The 21,290-nt window shown below is 42.1% G+C and overlaps 1 protein-coding gene across 3 annotated transcripts in view; it reads left to right on the forward strand.

Annotated features, from left to right (window-relative positions):
- Positions 1-21,290, forward strand: part of LOC134227140 (zinc finger protein 836-like) — a 47,386-nt gene that overhangs the window by 12,677 nt on the left and 13,419 nt on the right. The window contains exons 2-5 of one of the 3 annotated variants that reach the window (XM_062708432.1): positions 3,017-3,136; positions 3,207-3,919; positions 3,977-4,102; positions 4,164-4,475. The exons of the other annotated variants lie outside the window; for them this stretch is intronic. Of the exons in view, the coding sequence (XP_062564416.1) occupies positions 3,017-3,136; positions 3,207-3,919; positions 3,977-4,102; positions 4,164-4,368 (1,164 nt within the window). The 3' untranslated portion in view covers positions 4,369-4,475. Of the gene's footprint in view, positions 1-3,016; positions 3,137-3,206; positions 3,920-3,976; positions 4,103-4,163; positions 4,476-21,290 lie in introns of those variants that run through there. 3 annotated transcript variants of the gene reach the window in all.

Below are 21,290 nucleotides of genomic sequence, written 5' to 3' on the forward strand. Positions count from 1 at the left end.
TATCAAAATAAAAAAAAATAAAATAAAAAATTGTGTTGCGAAAATTGAATGTTGCCAAAACCAAATGCTGCCAAAATGGAATGGGGTCTGTATTGAAGTTTGCTAAGAAAGCTATACTGCCGTGAATCGCATATTTGTCCCATATGAATAGGAAACCCAGCAAAGATGAGACAGATAAAAAAATAAATATTTATGATTTTGAGCGACAAAGCTTACATAAATGGTTCGCTTCCAAAGAAGAGGGCTTCGTGGCCGTGCGGTTATCGACGTTCATCGTCTAGACGCATGTGCCAGGAAGTATGGGTTCGATTCCCGCCCCGGTAAGGAGGAAACTTTTCTTGATCGAAAAATTCCCCACTGGTCCACTAGGTGTTATGTATCCTGTCCGTTGTCTCATGCTAGGTGTTAAGGTCTGAGGCTCTTTCACGGTAGAGCGCTATTCTCATACGCTCATACTAAAATGTCTATAACACAGAAAGAATAAACTAAACTAAAAGAAAAACCGTTCATCAAATAAAAAAAACGTTTATTTTAAATCTGAAACGAAACTTTAATCGAGGTTTCCCAAAAAAGTTTTTTTCCCATTATTTTTAAATTTTTATTTTAAATCTCTTATTTATTAAACTGAGCAGATTTATAGGCGCACATGCAACAGCATGTCTCCAATTCGTGTTAAAGGGCACGCAAACGTATCCATAATGTCGAGATTTTTAATCGTAGTTCATTACGACGTAGTTCATTACGACTATAATCCAGCGACCCCAGCCACTCTTGAAGATTTTTAAACGCGTTATAGTTTGTCTTCCAATCAGGAACCGAACCTGTAAGAAATAATAGCAAATCTTGCATGAGAAATCGTCATCTTACTAAACTCCATTCACGATATTGACTTTTTCGGAATTTCGCGCCACCTGGAAAATACCTGGAATTATCAGGGAATTCCTTACATAATCAGGGAAATTTCAATACCCGATCATGAGTGAAATTCTTTCAAAAAATGAAAAAATCATTAAAAATGTTTGAATAAATATACCAATCAAATTTATTGAAAATATAGTGGACCGCAAACAACGTTTCGCCATCTTCCAAAGAATACCTGGAGAATTTCCGAAGCTATTCTTGGTGAAATCTAGAAATTTATTCGAGAAATCAATTAGGGATTACTTTGTAAATTCCTTTGGGTATTCCCTCGGAAATTCTTCATGAATATATTAAAAAATACTAAATTAGTTAAAATTTTTCAAAGCAGTTCCTGGAGGAACTTTCGAAGGAATTTTGGGATTAGTTTTCCAAGGAATTTTTCAAAGAAATCACTAAAATCACGGTATACAGAAAACAAGGTAGGCTCGTTAGAAAAATGACACTTCGAATGTGACGCATATTTTATCGCCACATGTTGGAGTACAAAAGTGAGCATGCTGCGACCGTATAGCATCGTCTCGGTTCAGCTTCTGCGAAGATAGCAGTGACGTAACATGTTTACATTCAAACTGAATGTTTACATACGTGATGAGCCTGCCTTGTATTTTGTATGCCGTGCACTAAAATAGTGAATTAAATCTTCTTATATATAAAAATGAAATGGTCTGTGTTCGTATCCGCATAACTCGAAAACGGCTGGATGGATTTTCTTCATTTCTTCAGCAGATATGTTCGTTACCGTTTCCGACGGGTTTATATGATATTTTCTCATGCGAGAATTACGAGTAAAGTTGAGCAAATCGTGAAAAAATAAAATTGTGATTTCTATGCGAACTTTGCATGGGCAGTTCGGAACGCACATTCTCGCCTACTATGCAGGACAACGTCTGCCGGGTCGACTAGTATAGAATGATTAGCAATTTTCTAAATTATTTCTGGAGGAATTTCCAAGATAAAAACCGAAAAGAATTCCCGGAGGAGTTTCAAAACGAATTTCCGGACTATTTTTCGTATGGTTTCTTTAAGTAATTCCCGGAAGGGAACCTGAAGGGATTTTCAAAAAAAAAGTGTAAAGTGATTTGTGAAAGGTTTTTGCTAGAGGAATTTTTGAAAGAATAGCCGAAGATATCCCGAATGGATTTTTCAAAGAAGTTTCTAAAGGTAGTCTCGAAGAATTTCCAAAGAATTCTCAAAAGCAAAATATCCGGAAAAACTTCTCCAGGTGTTTTCTAAAGTTTTCCTCGAGATTCTTCTGAATGAGTTGCTAAAAAATCCCAAGGAATTTCAAAAGAATATCCGAGAAAATATTTTCCGAAGATTTTTACAGTAAAGCAGTAATAGAATGCTAGTAGTGCAGTAATCATTGAAATTATTCTGCCAAAATATGCTTCAATAAGCTTAATTTTCTATTCAGATTACGATTAGATTATTTATCGTAATAAATATCGTGTTAAAGCTGAGAAAGAATATTGAATGTATGGGGATGGCAACAGGTTGTTGTTTATCATGATATTTATGATCATAAATGGTGTAATCTGAATAGACTATAACTTGGCCGTTTGACACTTATAGTACCGGTACCTTGACTGCTAGGTCCAAGCAAACTAAGATGTTGGTCACAAACTAGAATTTTGTTTTTACAGATGAGTAGACACCCTGTTTTTCTACACTAATAGAAATCCACACATTTTCAATGGCAAAAATCTAAAGAAATTTACAAATAAATTTTATGTGTGCGTTAATAACCACCTGCTATAGAAGAATCTCACGAATAACTTGAAAGTAATTTATTCTGCGAACTTTTCGATAGCTTATGGCAAGTCTAATATTGATGGTAGCTCCAAATAGAACCCATGCGTGATGAAAAAATTATAATTCAAGTGTCAAAGATAATAATGTCGAGATAATTGAAATATTTCGTAAAATTTTCATAAAATGCGCAGAATTCGGGGCGTCTACGGTATTTTAAAAGAAATACGAATAAGTTAAGTTCTATTTGTCTTATAGTCATATTTTCGATACTTTTTTTGTTGAACATTTTTTCGAACACAATAAGTGCTTATTGAGATATTTTTCTGTTCCTGTGATACCTCAGATGGAGTTAGAACCCCAGTTATGTCGGTTATGCCTAGTTCCTGTTGATCCAGCTACTGTAGTTGTTCTAAACCAAGCCGTAGGATTGATCGAATCAATCCTTCAATTAACTACAATCAATGTGAGTAAAATTGTGAGTAAGGTATGAATGAAAGATCGAAAAATTAGAAAATAAGTTTTGTCATTTTCAGGTGATAATAGATCGAACACGTAGTGTATTTATGTGCGACCAATGCCGAAACATGCTCGACTTATCCATACAGTTTCGCATGATGTGTCTTCAAAATGACGAGACATTCAGGAAAATGTATGCCGAACATGCATTGTCCTTAAATACCGAAACGGATGTATCTGATAATTGCGAAGCAGAATTTGTCGATTGTAAAATTGAAACAGAAATATCTGAGGTTTTGGAGAAATTGGAACCCGAAATAACCATTCAGGATAACAAAGTTTTAAAAGGTAAACGACAAGCGTCGCCCGATGAATTTAAAAAGAGAACACTTCGCAGAAAGTTGAAAGCAACATTAAACACCGAATACAGAGAACATGACGAACAACGTCCGACTAAGGGAGTAAAAGCGAAGAAGAAACGCAAAAAGATTAAAGCGCACCAGAAATCAACGACCGGTAATCAGGGTGAAAAGACACAATGCCAGATTTGCGGAGAGTTTTATAGTCGCGATGTCTTGCGTAAGCACCTGTTGATCCACAAAGCTGATCGACCGATGTATTCATGCGATCAATGCCCGAAGAAATATCCGCACAGGAAAAACCTGAGAGAGCACATAGAAATCGTGCATGAGGGTAAGGCAGACCATACGTGCGACAAATGCGGCAAAACTTACAATCGGAAGGACGCTTTGAACAAGCATTACATTGCTGAACATACGGATTTGAAGAAGTATGCATTATAATTTTTCTTTTACTATTAAAAGTATTATTCAATATTTTATTTTAGCTTTGAGTGTAAGGTTTGCTTCGAAAAGTTCTCTCGCTCGTCAGCCTTGGCCTACCACAATAAAATGAAGCATTCAAGTTTGCGACCGCATGCATGCACATATTGTGAGATGACGTTCAAAAGAAGGTAACAGAGCAATAGTTTCTATCTTTTCTAGTCAGTTAGAGCATTGTTTAATTATTTTCAGCAATGATTTAGTGCTTCATGTTCGGACGCATACTGGCGAGAAACCATTTAAGTGCGATTTGTGTGACAAAAGGTTTGCCAAGAGCTACAATGTTGTGATTCACAAAAAGTCGCATAGAAATGCTGAATTGCGAAAGGCAGCTCAGCTAAAAACCGAAGCTTCGGGACAATGTTCGGATCTTGTTGTGACGAGTGGTTTAGAATGATGTATATCAAGTAGAAAAGGGCATATTGTAACGATAATTAAGTTCTTATCCAGTATCCCACAAAGGATCAGAAGTTAGTAAATAAAGTTAATAATTTTATAAAAAAATACGTAGGTAATTAATTTCTTATATCATACTTACATTGCAAACATTATAAATTAAAATCATTCATTTTCAATATTGGCAGTTGATTTTCCTTTCTCTACTGCCCGAAGAAGTTTTCGGATGTGCTGTGCATTTCTAATAAAAAATTTAAAAAAAATAAATAAAAAAGAAGGAAAAAATTGGAAAAGAAACTGATCTCTGGAAATGATAGAATGTAAGTTTGCGATGGACTTATTTGATCTAAATGCATTCTATTCAATCATAGTTGCATGTAGACTATTTATTTCAAAAACTACATTTTATGTGTTTATAACATAATATATTTAAAGGCTATACCGTTTTGTTTGCTGATGGGTATGATGCTGAGGGTAGCTGGGTTCGATTCCCGGTGCCGGTCTAGATAATTTTCGGATTGGAAATGATCTCGATTTCCCTGGGCATAAAAGTATCATCGTGCTAGCCTCATGATATACGAATGCAAAAATGGTACCTTGGCTTAGAAACCCCAGAAAAAATATTTTTAGCTCTTTTAATGGAATGTATTCAACCGTCTACAACTGTGTGATCGAAATACGTATCTGCAAAGATATCGAAATAATTGGTGGAATTAAATGGAGAGTACTTAACTCGTCTTAGACGGTTAGAAACCTCGCAGTTAATAACTGTAGAAGCTGCGAGGCGGCAATGTCCCAGTGGGGGATGTAATGCCTATAAGAAGAAGAATAACCGTTTTGATTTAAATCTAAAATTTGATAACCCAGAGTACGTTCCTTGTTTTGAATCGACTTTGTGCAGTTGAGTTTTTGTGTTTAGTGCTGAAAAATATTGATTCGCGAATGTAGATTAATGAAATTTTATCTGATGGTGCGAGAAAACTTGAAATAGACTGATTTTTATCATCTAACTACAACTGCAACTGATCAAGTGAAATTTCTTAGTAATATTCGTGAATCGGCATCGTGAGCTTGCTGGAAGTTACCACGGGCACAAGCGGACCAAATGCGGCCTCCGAGATGGCCCATATGACAAACCGGAGCCAGTCCAAAACGAAACACAAACGCGGACTAGAACCAGGACATAACCTCAACGATCAACATCTTCACCCTCCACGTGCGAGAGCTCGTACATGGACGAGCAACACAACAAGCGGCCATGGTGAATCCCCCCAGCAACGGTAGTAGTAGCGGCACACTGCAACAAGGGATTAATATTGTAGTGAGTAACCAATTCGAGTTGCTTCAGAATGCAGAGCAAGATGACATCACGGATGAAATGCCGGTGCTAACTCCGCTGCCTTACACTACAACCAAACTTCCAAAAGTGAAAAAAAAAATCGAAGTCCCCCAATATCGGTTGTAGACCAATTAACCGACAACGTGATCGTGAAATGGCGATATTTTGAACGTCGAGCGACAGAAGCGGTCCAGTGCCACCGCTGTCAACGATTCGGCCACGGAATGAGAAACTGCAATCTTCGCCCACTGTGTGTCAAATGCAGTGAGTGAGAAGCATCATTCAGCAGAACGTGAACTGCCAAAAAAGCACAATTGGAACGAGTCGACAAGAACGAGACTCGTAAATCAATCAATAATGTGCAAATTGTAGTGGCCAACACACTGCCAACTATCGCGGCTGCCCCAGCCGTAAGCACTACATCGAAAAACTGGCTCAAATGCGTGCTGAGCGCAGGAATATTGCCCCCAACTCGGTTCATCCACGCAACACTCAAGCCCACAGGCCGGCTGCTTCCCCCGCAGGCTGCTCCTACGCTCAGGTACTGCAAGGTCAAACGACGATATCGGATCGGAGTTCCTCGCCCTAACCGACTTGCTAACTGCCAAACAAAGTAATAACAAATTTTAGCTCTTTTCGAGCTGACGACCAAGTATGTTTATAATGTATAATTTAGACTGCTTGCGTCTCGTTAACCGGAACGGACGATCCGTTCATGGCAAGAAACTCGATTTTTTCGACTTCTTAGAGCGACACAAGGTAGATTATTGGTTTTTTATTTATTTATTATCAGACTAAGGCCGGAGTGGCCTGTGCTGCACATAAAAGATTTCTCCATTCAGCTCGGTCCATGGCTGCACTTCGCCAACCACGCAGTCTGCGGAGGGTCCGCAAATCGTCCTCCACCTGATCGATCCACCTTGACCGCTGTACACCTCGCCTTCTTGTTCCCGTCGGATCGTTGTCGAGAACTATTTTCACCGGATTATTGTCCGACATTCTGGCTACGTGCCCGGCCCACCGCAGTCTTCCGATTTTTGATTTTCGGTGTGAACGATGGATGGTTCTCCCAACAGCTGATGCAACTCGTGGTTCATTCGCCTCCTCCATGTACAGTCCGCCATCTGCACCCCACCATAGATGGTACGCAACACTTTCCTTTCAAAAACTCCCAGTGCGCGTTGGTCCTCCACGAGCATCGCCCAGGTCTCGTGTCCGTAGAGAACTACCGCACCGAAAAAATTCTTTATATTGAATATATTTGTCGCACACATAAATTTTTGCAATTTGGCGACCCAAATATATGCAATTTGTACCCACACATAAATTCAATAACTACATATTAGAGACCACACATACATTTTATTTGATTATAGATTATATTTGTACTTCGCGTGGAGAGTGGTTAAGTGTGCACTAATAAGAATCATGAATTAAATTAATGGATTTTTGCCAATAAAAATGTGTGGAATTTTTGTAGTGCGGTCTTTTAAGCGTTTTGTAGATAGTCAGTTTGGTACGGCGGCGAACTCTATTCGATCGGAGCGTCTTGCGGAGTCCAAAGTACGTACGATTTCCAGCCACTATGCGCCTCCGAATTTCTCTGCTGGTATCGTTATCGGCGGTCACCAGTGAGCCCAAGTACACGAATTCTTCAACCACCTCGATTTCTTCACCACCGATAGAAACTCGTGGTGGGTGGCTTACATTGACCTCTCTTGAGCCTCTTCCTATCATGTACTTCGTCTTCGACGTGTTGATGACTAGTCCAATCCGTTTAGCTTCGCTTTTCAGTCTGATGTACGCTTCCTCCATCCTCTCAAAGTTACGTGCCATGATATTAATGTCGTCGGCGAAACCAAATAACTGGACGGACTTCGTGAAAATCGTACCACTCGTGTCAATCCCTGCCCTTCGTATTACTCCCTCCAGAGCGAGTTCGATCGAATGTCTAATAATGGCGTAAGAGGAGTAGTGGAGTTTTGATAGCGGTCCGAAAGGGTGTTGAATTTCACTGAGCTTAGCACTTAGAAAATGTGAGTATCTCGATTAGCACGCCGGACGGTGACGTGCATATGTGTAATAGCCGCCTATTTTCCTGGGCCAAGACGACAATCGAACAGGACATTTCCGCCCTCACCAGAAGAATTGAACCATTTTTCATTGTGGCGAACTGAATGCACGCCATCGTCACTGGAACTGTTTGAAGGCCAACAAGGCAGGCACAATCCTGCTCCAGGAAGCAAATAGTTGTAGTTTCTACATCCACTTTCCCGTTCCACTCCGCTGGACGTGGTCGTCCATCGACATTGGATTTGGCCATATCCAACAACCTCCTGAACATGACAAAACCAGTTACCTTGAACGAACTGTCATCCGACCACCTGCCGGTGATGTTTGATGTCAGTCTATCAGCTCCAGTCGAGCAGATTATACCCGAATAAAACAAAACCGCAAGTTATATTGTTCAAACTGTACAAAAACAATACAATTTATGGGTAACAATTAAAAATATTGTTCTTTTATTGTACGATGTGTAATACAAATTGAACAATCTATTGTATATACAATAAAATTACAATAATTATTATTACTCCGACAATAAACAAAAACAAGTTAACAAAAATTGTGATTCCGATGGTTCCCGTAAGTTGTTAGATTTGGTTTTTGATTTGCAACAGTAGTAATAATCGTTTTCGGTAAGTACCAACTAAATTAGAATATCGACAACATCTTCGGTCAAATTAGCCTTTTCTTTATTTTTATTCAGGTATGATGATAGTTAATTGGTAAAAACATATTCCAGATGGTTTTAAGTTCGTCAAAACATTGATCAATGACTAAATTAATGATTTCGTGTGTGTTACTTCTACGTGAAGTTAAACGATTTACAATGATATGGAAAGTGGAGATATATCAGCTTCCACACTGATATTCTTCCCTCCCCCTTCATACGGGAGCTTGGCAGAAGGAAGGTCGTGCGATATATGCCATCACAAATATTGCCCTCCGCTAGCTTTCAAAACCGACTTCTATCAATACAGTCTTCATGCCTGCCGTATCCTAACGGAACTATCAATTCTATACTTTCGCCTCTAATGCTATCATGAACATGTACGTCCGAATTTGGAAGATGATATTAGCATTTCCATATCATTGATCAATGGTTCCGAAACGACTTAGCGGAAAGATGGGAATCGATGTAATTCTGTGATTAACGGGACTACGGAAAGGATTGATTATGCATCGACATTATCAACCAGCCGGACGTTATAGCAGAAACGAAAACAATTCCCCATTAAGACTCCATCCTCAAGGAAACGGTGGTAGTCGATTGATTAACTATTCAGAGTAACTGCGCCAATAACTCAACCGACGGCACGCGAGGCACGGAGGGTAAGCGGTGCCTTAAACTGTATTTTCCTTTGCTGCATACGATTCGTCCGAAGACTCGTCTTTTGGTAATCAGGCAAAAGTGCTCCAATATGCCCCCGATGCCGTAATTCAAGGTGTTGGAGAACTTGATTTCTTACGCCGACCATCCGTCGTCGTGTGATGAGAAAGCTACAAGGGTCTAGCTTCCCTTCCAGTGCGATACCTTCCAGCCGGAGCTGGAAACGCTGGTGACGTTCGAATGTTAGACATGGGGGTCGTGAGGGACATTGTTGCCCTGTATTCTACCGCATGGGGTAAGTATTGTTCTACCAATCGCTCGTTTGATAGACAACATCTTGTTTACTGGTATGCGTCAATAAATAACTTAAAAGATTTTACGAACATGAGCTGCTTTTTTGAAAAGATATTTTTTAGCATGAAACTTAACATGTGTATTATAGAAACTTAACAATATATTATATTATATTGTATATATTATATATAATCAGATAGCTTAGACAGTACGTGGATTGCCCACACACCTTATGTATTTAAAAAAAGAGTTATGCAGGCTCACACGTGCTGTATTCCACGATGTTTTTCATTTTCACTTCATACAATACATTATATTGTAGATCCAGTTGAAAACCGAACTGAGCTTTCGCGACAATCACATTTTCTCCCATTTCCAAATGTCGCAACTGCATCGCGAGTGGTGCGCATTATGGCGCACGGCTATGGCATAGATGCGCACCACTCGCAATGCAGTTGCGACATCCGGAAATGGGAGAAAATGCGATTGTTGCGAGAGCTCAGTTCGGTTTTCAACTGGATCTATAATATATAGCTCGAGAATGGGGCATTTAAGAATTCGTAAATCATGTGTCTATAAAACAGAAATACTCCTATGCTATTGCAGCGAATAATACACTTAGAACAAAGAATGAATGCAAAGATGTTTCTATATATTTAAGTGCCAGCCAGACTACGAGCTAAACCACTCGATACTTACCTACTAATGACACACTGGGGGTATTCGTACCATGGTACAAGTTGTACCACAGGTGTGTCACCTTGTACCATGCTGGTACAACGTGGAAAACCATAGTACAATATGTACTAGGGTACATAACCGTGGTATTCCACGGTCCTTGTACCACCAGTGTGTCTTTAGTATTAAGAAACACGCTATATTGAATTGTAACTTAATATTATTTTTCGTACGTCTATAGTTTTTACTGGAATTAACAAATATAATACATATCAAGATTGTCTGTGCCAAGTGATATAGCTTGTAGTGAGAACGAGGTTTCAATTCATTTTATTAATTAGTAAAATCTAATGTTACACTAATTATAAATAAAATCATATGTTTAGTTGAAGAAAAAAAAAATGTAACAGTGTAAATTACAGCGTTGGTTACTTAGCTCTATTGTTGTACACCAGCAAATGACAAATTCACCTTTATTCTACTTAAATTTCCCGAAAAAGTAAATTGCAACAAATTAGCAATGATTTATTTGAATTGGAAAAACAATTGTTTAACAATTCATTTTATTGTATAGGTAAAAACAATTGACAATACAAGAACAATAGACAATATTGTTACGGTAACTAACAACCCCTATTTTCTATTGTAAAAGTCCCAATAACAATAAATTTTATTGTTAGTTACAGTATATTGTATTGTATTTTTAATGTTCAATTCACAATATTTCCTATTGTAGTTTTAATGTATTCTTTCTTATTGTTACAAAAAAAGTTATTGTTTTTTTATGGTAGTTTTTATTCGGGTACCTAATTGTAGAAATTATGCTCGTGCAGATTGGCTTCGTTTCAGGTGAGAGATCAACTCTAAGCTGGACTTACTAAGCCCAACTATTGTAAACTTGAACAACCAAGCCGAGATTGATGCGTCTATTGATCTCCTAACAACGACAATAGGGGAAGCAGAAGCTATTGCCATTCCTGAATCCCGACAACGATCGTACCAAATTGCAACGATTCCAGATAACACGCGACGACTGATCACGCTGCGAAACAAACGTCGACGTCAGTAGTACAGGAGGATATAGTAACAGCATTGAACCGTAGGATTCGAGAGGATTGCGACAATGCAAGTTTTGCGAAGTTTAAGGAAACGCTGCGCACTCTAAAAGACGACCGCGACAGGTTGAGGAAAATCACCAAGGCTCCGCGGAAAACCACCAAGTATGTCTGTCACTCCGACAAGCGGACAATATTATCGCTTCACCGGCAAAGAAATCGCAGTTACTAGCCGCAAGCTTTGCACAAGCACACTCCAATCAGATGGCAGACGATCCAGAAACCACCACTGCAGTGAACGAGTCCATCGCGTATATCGATCAGACACAGCTGTGCGACGCACATTCATGGCTGATTCGCTCTAAAGAAGTTGCTCAGCTCATCCGTAGGCTAAAATCCAAAAACCCTCCTGGTCAACACAACATTCGCAACTGTGTGATCAAGAAGCTACCTCGAAAAGCTCATATCTTCCTTGGTAAAATATTTTCTGCTTGTGTAAGACTTGGGTATTTTCCGAGTGCGTGGAAATACGCAATAGTAATCGGCATCTCGAAACCAAATAAGGACTCTTCAAATGCGTCCAACTATAGACCAATAAGCCTGTTGCCGTCATTCAGTAAACTTCAAGAAAGAATTATTCTAAAACGAAATGAGATCACCGTATGGGATCGACCAATTGCATGGTCGGATGATGTGAGATACCTGGGACTAAATCTGGACCGCAAACTAACATTTGCCACCCATATCAAAAACTCCCTGAGTAAGTGCAACAAGCTCATAAGAATGCTGTATCCTCTTATCAATCGACACTCCCACTTGGACACCAACTCGAAACTACTGGTTGACAAAGCTGTGTTCAAGCCGTCAATGACTTACGGTTTCCCTGCATGGTATAATTGTGCCTGCTGTCCATCGAAAGAAACTTCAGGTGAAACAGAATCGAATTCTCAAGATGATTCTGAACTAGGATCCTCAACACCCAACAGACGATGTCCACAGGGTTGCGAAGATAGAAAAAAATCAACGATTGGTTCAATCGAATTCTTCCAAAATTTTGGATAGGATGCACCATATCAGCAAACCCTTTGCTAGAGAATTTGACGGTGTAGATTTTGTAGTACACCCAGGTTTTTTTTTACACGGTTTGGTTTTAGTCGTTTAAGACCTTCAGCGTCAATGAAACAATGAGTGAACCCCACGAAAAAATTCACAAAAAATCAAAGAAAATTCAGGGGGTATTTAAAAAGCTGTGAAAATTCAGGTTAACCAAGAAATTAATGAATTCCAACCGTGTAAAAAAAAACCTGGGTGTAGTCTGTGATATCAGGATAGCTTCCTTTTACTATCCCTAATCTATATTGCACATTCGAAGGTTTTTTTTGTTTCAAACTTTTTCCATCAGTTGCTAAATGTTCCAGTTTGAACCAAACACTAGTATACATACATAGTACGTCTCGAATTACTGCGTTGCTGAACGGTAGTCCATAACTCAACTTTAGATAGTAACTATACCCATGTATTGCTAAAAGTAAAGAAATAAATTGAATTGAATTGAAAAATTGAATAGTACGTCCTTCCTGTAGTGGCATGATGCTAAATCCGGCCAGAAGATCGTCGGATCGTCGTGAGCCTTCAGGTGAGGGCTTTTGGAGACATTCTTTCAAATACACCTATCCAGTGTCCATTCAATGTGCTTGCGGTAACGAATTCATTATCCGCTTTTCACAAGTACAAATCGCTTGCCAAATTAAGAACTTCGACATCTTCTGTGTCCGGAGGTTCTCGTAAACATAACACATACAGGTTTCCTTTAATCTGGTTGAAGTCTACCTTCACATATGCTACGTCACCCATTATGCAGCAGTGTGGTTTCGTTTACTCTGGTCTGTTTCTCGTCACGATTTGAGGACTTCGGAACCTTAATCGTGTGTATCAGAGGCGCATCCCCGTTCCGAGTCGTGGGTAGGACAAATAGGAAATGCCGATTTGGGCAAGTTCTGGAAATAACAGTAGCATTAAGCGATTCGCAGACGTTACAAGACTGTTTTGTCACTTACATTCTCACAAATAATAATTTTGGACTGATCACTGGAAGCAAGGCACTCTTCAACAGTCGAGATCTGTCCTGGCCCCGTTCTTGTGAATGCTGGAGGGAAAAAAAATGAAAAGAATAGTTGGGACACCTATACTTAATAAAGGAGCAGAGAATTCTACGTCCTTCCATCGGTGCCACGGGAGGTGATGGAACTGTTAGTGTGAAAGCTGTAACAGTAGGAATTGTTTTGGTGGAACGTGAAACACAGAAAGAATTAAGGTATACAGAATAGGAAAGAACGAGCCTGTGTTCGAACCCATGATCTCCTGCTCATAGGCAGAAACGATAGCCGCTAGACCACCGATCATATCTCCGATTTGGGCAACAGTTTCTGGTATTGAGAAATCGATGCAAATTTTACCTATACTGTCGCTGAGAGCATAACTGTACCATGTTGATATGAAATCCAAGTTTTTGTGGCCTGAATATTTATATAATTTGATAAAGAAAAAATATTGCTTTTCCATTATCGATTATCGAATATATTTACAAGCTTCTGTTTTCGGAGCTCAGAAGCCTTAAAGAGTGATCTTCGGTATGTTTCTGGTTCCTCAGATTTCAATAGATATTATATTTATTATATATATTATATTTATTCAGGCTAAGGCCGAAGTGGCCTGTGCGGTATATAAGAGTCTTCTCCATTCGGCTCGGTCCATGGCTACACGTCGCCAACCACGCAGTCTACGGAGGGTCCGCAAGTCATCTTCCACCTGATCGATCCACCTTGCCCGCTGCGCACCTCGTCTTCTTATGCCCGTCGGATCGTTGTCGAGAACCATTTTCACCGGGTTACTGTCCGACATTCTGGCTACGTGCCCGGCCCATCGCAGTCGCCCGATTTTCGCGGTGTGAACGATGGATGGTTCTCCCAACAGCTGATGCAATTCGTGGTTCATTCGCCTCCTCCACGTACCGTCCGCCATCTGCACCCCACCATAGATGGTACGCAGCACTTTCCTTTCGAAAACTCCAAGTGCGCGTTGGTCCTCCACGAGCATCGTCCAGGTCTCGTGTCCGTAGAGGACTACCGGTCTAATTAGCGTTTTGTAGATTGTCAGTTTGGTACGGCGGCGAACATTATTCGATCGGAGCGTCTTGCGGAGTCCAAAGTACGTACGATTTCCAGCCACTATGCGTCTCCGAATTTCTCTGCTGGTGTCATTTTCGGCAGTCACCAGTGAGCCCAGGTACACAAATTCTTCTACCACCTCGATTTCGTCACCGCCGATGCAAACTCGCGGTGGGTGGCTCACATTGTCTTCTCTTGAACCTCTTCCTATCATGTACTTCGTCTTCGACGTGTTGATGACTAGTCCGATCCGCTTAGCTTCCCTCTTCAGTCTGATGTAGGCTTCCTCCATCTTCTCAAAGTTACGTGCCATAATATCTATGTCGTCGGCGAAACCAAATAGCTGGACGGACTTATTGAAAATTGTACCACTCGTGTTAATCCCTGCTCTTCGTATTACCCGTTCCAAAGCGATGTTGAATAGCAAACACGAAAGACCATCACCTTGCCGTAACCCTCTGCGGGTTTCGAAGGGACTCGAGAATGCCCCTGAAACTCGAACTACGCACATCATCCGATCCATCGTCGCTTTGATCAACCGTGTCAGTTTATCCGGAAAACCGTGTTCGTGCATTAGCTGCCATAGCTGGTCCCGATCGATTGTATCATATGCGGCTTTGAAGTCGATGAATAGATGATGTGTGGGCACGTTGTATTCGCGGCATTTCTGCAGTACTTGGCGAATGGCGAACACCTGGTCCGTGGTGGAGCGTTCGCCCATAAAACCCGCCTGGTACTGCCCCACGAACTCCCTTGCAGTTGGTGCTAGTCGACGGCATAAAATTTGGGAGAGTACCTTGTAGGCGGCGTTCAGCAATGTGATTGCGCGGTAGTTGCTACAATCCAGCTTTTTTTGTAGATGGAACACACGACACCTTCCATCCACTCCTGCGGCAAAACTTCCTTCCCAAATATTGGTAATGACCCAGTGCAGCGCTCTAGCCAGTGCCTCACCACCGTTTAAAATAGCTCTCCTGGTAGTTGGTCAACCCCAGGGGCTTCGTTGTTCTTCAGCCGGCCAATCTCCTCCTGGATTTCCTCGAGAACCGGAGCCGGTAGAATTATGTCCTGCGCGCTTTCTCCCAGGTCCATCACCATACCGCCATCTTCGTCTGCCACATCGCCATTCAGGTGTTCTTCGTAGTGCTGCTGCCACCTTTGGATCACCTCACGCTCGTTCGTAAGAAGGTTCCCGTTTATGTCCTTACACATATCAGGCTGTGGCACGTGGTCCTTACGTGAACGGTTTAACTTCTCATAGAACTTTCGTGTGTTATTAGCGCGGTACAGTTGCTCCGTTTCTTCACGGTCTCGATCTTCCTGCTGGCGCTTTTTCCTCCGGCAAATCGAGTTTTGTCTGTTCCGCGCCTGTTTATATCGTGCCTCGTTCGCCCTCGTGCGGTGTTGCAGCAATCTCGCCCATGCTGCATTCTTCTCTTCCACTAACTGCTCACATTCGCCGTCATACCAGTCGTTTCTCTGATCCGGGGGCACCGTGCTAAGTGCAGCGGTTGCGGTGCTACCAATGGCGGATCGAATATCTCTCCAGCCATCTTCAAGAGACGCTGCGCCTAGCTGCTCTTCCGTTGGAAGTGCCACTTCCAGCTGCTGCGCGTATTCTTGGGCTAGTCTACCGTCTTGTAGCCGCCCAATGTTAAGCCGCGGCGTCCGACTTCGACGCGTGTTGTACACCGTCGAGAGTTTTGAGCGCAGGCATGCTGCAACGAGGTAGTGGTCGGATTCAATATTCGCACTGCGGTAAGTGCGGACGTTCGTGATGTCGGAGAAGAATTTACCGTCGATTAGAACGTGGTCGATTTGGTTTTCCGTTTCTTGGTTAGGTGATCTCCATGTGGCCTTGTGGATATTTTTGCGGGGAAAGAAGGTGCTTCGGACTACCATTCCGCGGGAGGCTGCAAAGTTTATGCATCGTTGGCCGTTATCATTCGATACGGTGTGCAGACTATCCGGTCCGATGACCGGTCTATACATTTCCTCCCTTCCTACCTGTGCGTTCATGTCACCGATGACGATTTTAACGTCCCGCAGTGGGCATCCATCGTATGTCTGCTCCAGCTGAGCGTAGAACGCTTCTTTCTCGTCGTCGGGTCTCCCTTCGTGTGGGCAGTGCACGTTGATGATGCTATAGTTGAAGAAACGGCCTTTAATCCTCAGCTTGCACATCCTTGCGTTGATTGGCTGCCACCCAATCACGCGTTGGCGCATCTTACCCAGCACTATGAAACCGGTTCCCAGCTCGTTGGTGGTGCCACAGCTTTGGTAGAAGGTAGCCGCTCGATGCCCGCTTTTCCACACTTTCTGTCCTGTCCAGCAAATCTCCTGCAGCGCCACGACGTCGAAGTTGCGGGGATGTAATTCATCGTAGATCATCCTGTCGCAACCTGCGAAACCTAGCGACTTGCAATTCCATGTTCCAAGCTTCCAATCGTGATCCTGTATTCGTCGCCTAGGTCTTTGCCGATTATATCGAGTCGCATTATCTCTTATATTGTTCGTAATGATTGGTTTTCTAGGCGGCTTATTGGGCCTGCGCAAACCTCCTGTCTCGTCGGAGGGCCGTCGTGTCAGGGCTGTTTAGCGTCCCACCTAACACCAGGACTTGGGCTTGTGCGCTTTGAGCGGCACACGGTCGCTTTGGTGGGGCCTACTTGCGGATACATGCAGCTTTTTATAGAGGTTTAACAGGCCCCACTGTCAAACCCCACCACATCCTAGGCAAGCCCCACAACTCGCAGATGGCCTGGGTGTAACCGTTGGTCCCAAATTTGTAATTTTGTGGCTCCTCCACAACTTTCCTTCTTAAACGTCACCCCTGCCAGTGAGAACCTAATTCCATGGTCCACCCTATTAATTCAAACTGACAGCCTCACTGGTGGCCGCATCCTTAGTTGTCAGAAAAAAAATGCGCAGAGCTGTCCGTTTACTTTAAAGTGCATTCGTGCCAAGCACTCACACTCACACTCATTTGCAGCGGTATGGGTTAAGGTAGAGGTAACTCGAAGACTCAGAAGTTGACCTAAATCTTTTTTGGAAGTGTGGCCAAACTTTGAGCCGAAGAGTTAGATAGTTGTCAAATTTCGTGTTGGAGGTTTTTTTACCTATCGAAGATAAATAGCCACGATTTTTGGAGCGAACTTTCTTTCTGTCCGCAGCTACTGATGGTGAAAGTGCGCGTCGTGTTAGTTAAAAGTATTGTTCAAAAAATAATATTTAAGAAAAAAAGTGTATATTATATTGTGTTTCTTCTTTTGTTGCAGTTAAAACAAAAACGTATACAGTACAGATTAAAAAGTTGCTCCCTAAAAGTTATTAGTACGGCTTGTGTAAGAAAAATGAAACAGTGGTAATTTAGCTAAATCTAACCATGTGCTTATATTGATAGAAATAATAGGCCTTGAGAAAAGAAATCCACTAAGAGGTTATAAAAAAAGACGGCAAACTACAAGAAAAGGTAATTCATTTATTTACAATAATAGAGGTGAATGAGTACTTGTGCGGTAAAAGGGACAGAGAGTGTGGCAAAATATGACATAATGGGTGTACTAATTACTCTTGTGCAGGTCCATTGGGCCTTTTCTTTTTATTTCGACCGCTCGAGTGGTTCCGTTCTACGCAGTACTCTACAGACCGCCATTTTGGGTGGCATAGAGGATCAGAAGGCAGCAATCGTGAAGGAACGGTTAATTTTACGCCATCTTGGTAATATTGACAGCTCGGACAGACACGTGACTCGGCTTAGAGACGACCATCAATCGCTGTATCGCATCTTCGGCCACCTTAGTGGACTCGGAGACATTTCCGGCCGGAACGATAATCCGGAGCCAAATCGTCGTACCGAATTCAGCCAGCCAACCCTCACGAGGCCACCATTCCGGCCAGCCGCCGGACGCACGAAGCCGCTCAAGGGAGCCAAGTCGTCCTTCTCGCATCGAATACCTCCAGCCAACCCACACGTGGCCACCATTCCGACCAGCCGCCGGACGCTCGACGCAGCTCAAGGGAGTCAAGCCGTCCCGTGCCAAAATCATCCAGCCACAAACCACCCGTGGCCATTCCGGATCAACCGATCGCCTGGTGATCATCCGTCCATCGCCATACCAGTCGGACGTCGGACATCCAAAGCCGCTCAAGGGAGCCAATGCATTGGGAGCTGCTGGACTCATCGGTCCCAAACGCCGGATGGAACTACCGCCGAAGAACATCGACCAAACGAGGGCCCTCCAACGACGTCATCGAAAGCTAGCCAACGTGAACAGCTGTAATCAAACCGCAAGTACACCTAAAATGTCATTCCACCTCTCTTTTGATTATTCCTCTGCGAGGGTCAATAAATAGGATGTAAGCAATGTAATTGGTAGTTGGCCTTATTCGAAGACTCACTTCCATGTATGGTATACACTTTTGAATATTTTGCGATTTTTACCTTAAACGAGGGATCCAGACCTTAAGCTATCTGGTCCGCTGTAAGAAAATAAGTTCCACCTTGATCGTGTCCACTTTGGTTGCTGGAACTCAGCCTCAGAACTCGAAAGTGACAACTGATATACAGAATCCAACTTCTGACAGGTGAGTGGCGAAGGAGTGTTGCAAGGGTTTGTGACGTTGCATTTCAAAATAAGCGACCCCGTGCTCGAGGTTCCCAAACCACAATTTTCCCATTGAGCAGCCAGGGGCTTACAAATTGGCGCCCAGCAAAAAATTTAGTGGCATTCGTCAACATTCAAATTTTCCCTAACGGAGGGGAGAAACACTCCTTGTTTTAAACAGTCGGTTCTTCAAACCAAATAGCGAGTTCGAACAAAATGGATTTGGATCTAGAGTTGCAGTATAAGCGTTTGATGGTACATCATTTAGAGAAACACGAAATAGAATATGAATTAACCGTAAGAGCAGTTCAATTCGATCATACCGAGTCTCGTTCTGCGATTCAGAGGAGACTCAGGGATCACCTAAAAAGGATTCTAGTGCAGAAGATACAAGCTTCCTTAGATGCAATATATCGGTAGACGAAGAAATTAAAATTATAGATACTAATGTAGAGAAGATAAGAGCTTATTTAACCAACGAAGTCCGCTACATTACTTTGGTACATTACTTTGCCCGAATTCGTCGAGCGCAGGAGCACGCTGAGAACGACGAGGATTTAACTGATTTTGACAAACTCATCAGTGCGATCCGGGGATTAATGAATACTTACTTTTCAATATTCTCACCGATACACTCGGTCAGAAATGAGATGTTACAAGAAATTGTTAAATCAGTCTCAAATTTAAAACTGGGAGCAATTCCCAAGACGAACCAATCGAAACCAAATTCCACAGGAACACCACACCACTCTAAGGAGAAGCATCCACAGGAGAATGGGGATTCTGAAAATGAAGAAGAAGAATTGGGTGCAGTAGGTCCTATAAAGTCTTCGAGTCACCGCGTTTTAAAGTCGTACAAGCAACCCTCTAACAAAGACTTAGGAGGTCTTGCCGCGTATTATCCATTCGGTTTCCCGCCATATCCTTTCGGATGGCCGTGTCCAGACGGAAGTTTGAACACGAATCAGTCGGAACAGATGTTACGGAAATTTCCTTTGCAGAAGCAGTCAAAACCTATTCTACAGGTTGAGACATCTGAATCAGTTACAGATTCAGAATCCGAAAAATCTTCTACGTAGTCAGGTCATGCCGTGGGTAGAAAGAAAAGATCACCGCCGCCGCGATTATCATAAACGCAGGCCAATATCGGACTGGAACATCAAGTATGATGGGAAAGACAGTGGCCAAAATTTAATGAAATTCATTAAAGAAGTCGAGTTTTACGCGAAATCAGAAAACGTTTCAAAAAGGGAACTCTTCTGCTCCGCGATATACCTCTTCAAGGATCAAGCGAAATCTTGGTTCATGTCCGGGGTAGAAAATGAAGATTTCGGTAGCTGGAATGAACTTGTCACGGAACTGAAACGCGAGTTCCTGAGTCCTGATCACGATCACGTGAACGAGATCAAGGCAATATCGCGAAAACAGGGCCCGAAAGAAAAATTCTCGGATTATCTTTCGGAGATGCAAAGGATTTTTAATTCACTCACGAAACCGATGTCTGAGGCCAAGAAATTCGAAATAGTAAATCGAAACCTCCGATCAGATTATAAAGGTCACGCGGTCGCGTCGAATATAAATAACCTCGTCGATCTTAAGCGGTTTGGTAGGCAGCTCGATGCTACCTACTGGTATAAATACACCACGAATAATCCCGAGCAAAACGTGTCGCGAAATAAGTCGCAGGTGAACGAACTCGCCCGTGAGCCTAAAAAGAAGGCAAAGCCACCGATAGATGAATCGAAAAGAACGTACAAATCTAAAAGTTATTACCGGTCGCCGCGAGATGGCTCAGAAGAGGAAGAACAGTCGAGTAAACCGTCACGTGATACTCCTAGAAACTCGAAAGACACTACTAGAACCGAAGAATCCATAGAATTTCAGGCTTGGGTTAATAACCATGTTCCCCCAAAGGCTGGCACTTGCTTCAATTGCAGAAGGCATGGCCATACGCACAAAGAATGTAACCAGCCTAGGTACAAATTTTGCTTTAGGTGCGGGCTACACAGGGTCGACACTAAAGACTGTCCATACTGTGCAAAAAACGCACAATAGACTGTCTGAGAGGGCAGGTCAGTCCAATATCCGTACAAAAACCCTCAATTCAAACGTTACCTACTAAACTTCTTCAGTCCGGCTATCACCGAGTCCAAAATAACGACTATACCACCACCGATGTAGCTCATCTAGAAGAACTTTTTATCCATCTGGAGGACGACGACCGTCCCTTTGTTAAAATAACCGTTTTCGACATTCCCATTACCGGATTGCTCGATAGTGGAGCTCATCGTAGCATTCTGGGCATTGGTTCTTTGAAACTTATTAAATCTTGTAAATTAAAATTATTTCCGGCCAATGTTGATCTGGTAACGGCCAGTGGGCAAAGCTT

This window comes from Armigeres subalbatus, chromosome 3 (assembly GCF_024139115.2).
Source record: "Armigeres subalbatus isolate Guangzhou_Male chromosome 3, GZ_Asu_2, whole genome shotgun sequence".
Lineage (NCBI taxonomy): Eukaryota > Metazoa > Arthropoda > Insecta > Diptera > Culicidae > Armigeres > Armigeres subalbatus.